The sequence below is a fragment of the Mandrillus leucophaeus genome, unplaced genomic scaffold, assembly GCF_000951045.1.
Source record: "Mandrillus leucophaeus isolate KB7577 unplaced genomic scaffold, Mleu.le_1.0 Scaffold23, whole genome shotgun sequence".
NCBI classification, from domain to species: domain Eukaryota; kingdom Metazoa; phylum Chordata; class Mammalia; order Primates; family Cercopithecidae; genus Mandrillus; species Mandrillus leucophaeus.
In genome coordinates, this window is record NW_012102365.1 from 4,337,880 (window position 1) to 4,340,065 (window position 2,186).

At 46.8% G+C, this 2,186-nt stretch overlaps 1 protein-coding gene across 1 annotated transcript in view; it reads left to right on the forward strand.

Annotated features, from left to right (window-relative positions):
- Window positions 1-2,186, forward strand: part of PTPRU (protein tyrosine phosphatase, receptor type, U) — an 88,600-nt gene that overhangs the window by 34,331 nt on the left and 52,083 nt on the right. The window contains exon 7 of the mRNA XM_011981751.1: window positions 1,775-2,083. Within this exon, the coding sequence (XP_011837141.1) occupies window positions 1,775-2,083 (309 nt within the window). The remainder of the gene's footprint in view (window positions 1-1,774; window positions 2,084-2,186) is intronic.

Here is a 2,186-nt window from a genome sequence, read left to right on the forward strand (position 1 = left end):
GATCAAGGCTGCAGTGAGCTGTGATCCTGCTACTGCACTCCAGCTTGGGTGACAGAGCAAGACCTTGTCTAAAAAAAAAAAAAAAAAAAAGGCTCCTTGGGGTTGTACTCATTCTTTTTAAGAGATTGTGTAGCGGTGCTTTCTCACCTGTTCATTAAGGGATGCTGAGGTCCCTCTAGCTGGGGACACTTTGCAGGCCCTCACAGAACTTGAGAGTAGTGAAACTACACTTGACGGAATCAGGGTGCAAGAGAGAAAAGGATCATTTGGCACAATCTTGGTGTCTTCCCTCATTTTACTGATCCAGAAATTGAGACCCAGAGATTTGCCCAAGATCACACAGCTGGTCAATGCAGATGCAGGACTATGGGCTGAGCCCGGAGCTCCACCTTGCATTTGCTTCAGAAGCCTTGGCTTGGCTTTTCTTTCCTTTTCTTTCTTTTTTTTTTTTTTGAGACAGGGTCTCACTGTGTCACTCAGACTGGAGTGCAGTGGTGCGATCATGGCTCACTGCAGCCTCAACCTCCCAGGCTCAAGCAATACTCCTGCCTCAGCCTCCTGAGTAGCTGGGCACATGTATGTGCCACCATGCCCAGCTAATTTTTGTGTTTTTAGTAGAGATGAGGTTTCTCCATCTTGACCAGGCTGGTCTCAAACTCCTAACCTCAGGTGGTCTACCTGCCTCCGCTTTCCAAAGTGCTGGGATTACAGGCTTGAGCCACCGTGCCCAGCCTATTATTATTATCATTATATAATAGATTGTGCTTCCCTTTTTGCTTTGACAGCCAGGGAACCCACCACTGAATTTGAACCTTATCTTTAGACCTCCACATAGGACCTAATGTCATGTATTTCTATTTCTTTTCTGTTTCCGTGTCATTCCCTGGCTTTATTTAACTATTTGGCTCTCATTCCCCTCATTACCCTGATTTCTGTATGTTATTATATTATATGTATTACTATACATTGTTTCAGAACAAGTTTGGAATTAATACCTTAAGAAAAATGTATCAACAGTTTGATTCAGACTGGCCTGTTGTATGTAGTCCAGGGTGATCTTGAATAAGGAGGTGAACTATGCTATTAAAAATGAATTAATGGCCAGGTGCGGTGGTTCACACCTGTAACCCAAGCACTTTGGGAGGCTGAGGTGGGCGGATCACTTGAGGAGTTCAAGACCAGCCTGGCCAACATGGTGAAACCCTGTCTCTACCAAAAATAGAAAAATTAGCCAGGTGTGGTGGCTATAATCCCAGCTACTTGGGAGTCTGAGGTGGAAGGATTGCTCGAACCTGGGAGGTGGAGGTTGCAGTGAGCCTAGGTCATGCCATTGCATTCCATCCTGGGTGACAGAGTGAGCCTCTGTCTCAAAAAAAAAAAAAAAAAAAAGCAAATATTTTTGAGAGCTTATTGTATATTAGCCATTGTCATGCATCCTTTCTGTGTATTTCCTTAAACCTTACAATGATCCTATGAGGCAGGGCCTATTATCTTTCCATTTTGTAGTTGAGGAATCTAAGGATCAGAGGGGTGAAGTGATGCAGCCAGCAGTTGCCAGCTGCAAGTGGCAGAGCCAGGATTCAAATGTAGCCCACCTGACTCCAGAGCACACACTTACTTCCTGTTTGATGTTCTTTGGGAGGGGCCCCCTGAGCTCTTGGGGGCAATGGAGGGATGATTTCAGGCAGCTGACTGATGCTTTTTCTCCCTGTTCTTCTTCCTCTTCTCTTCCCATTTCTTCTAACCTCTTCTCTCTGCTTCCTGTGTTCTCCAGAGCCCATGAGGGCCCCCAAAGGCCTGGCTTTCGCGGAGATCCAGGCCCGCCAGCTGACCCTGCAGTGGGAACCACTGGGCTACAACGTGACGCGTTGCCACACCTATACCGTGTCGCTGTGCTATCACTATATCCTGGGCAGCAGCCACAACCAGACCATCCGAGAGTGTGTGAAGACAGAGCAAGGTGTCAGCCGCTACACCATCAAGAACCTGCTGCCCTATCGGAACATTCATGTGAGGCTTGTCCTCACTAACCCTGAGGGGCGCAAAGAGGGCAAGGAGGTCACCTTTCAGACGGATGAGGATGGTAAGAGTCTCAGCCCCAATTCCCAGGGCCCTGTGTGCCTTCCATAGATACGCCATGTCTGAGACTGAAATTTACTGAGGGTATTTTTTTTTTTTTTTTTTTT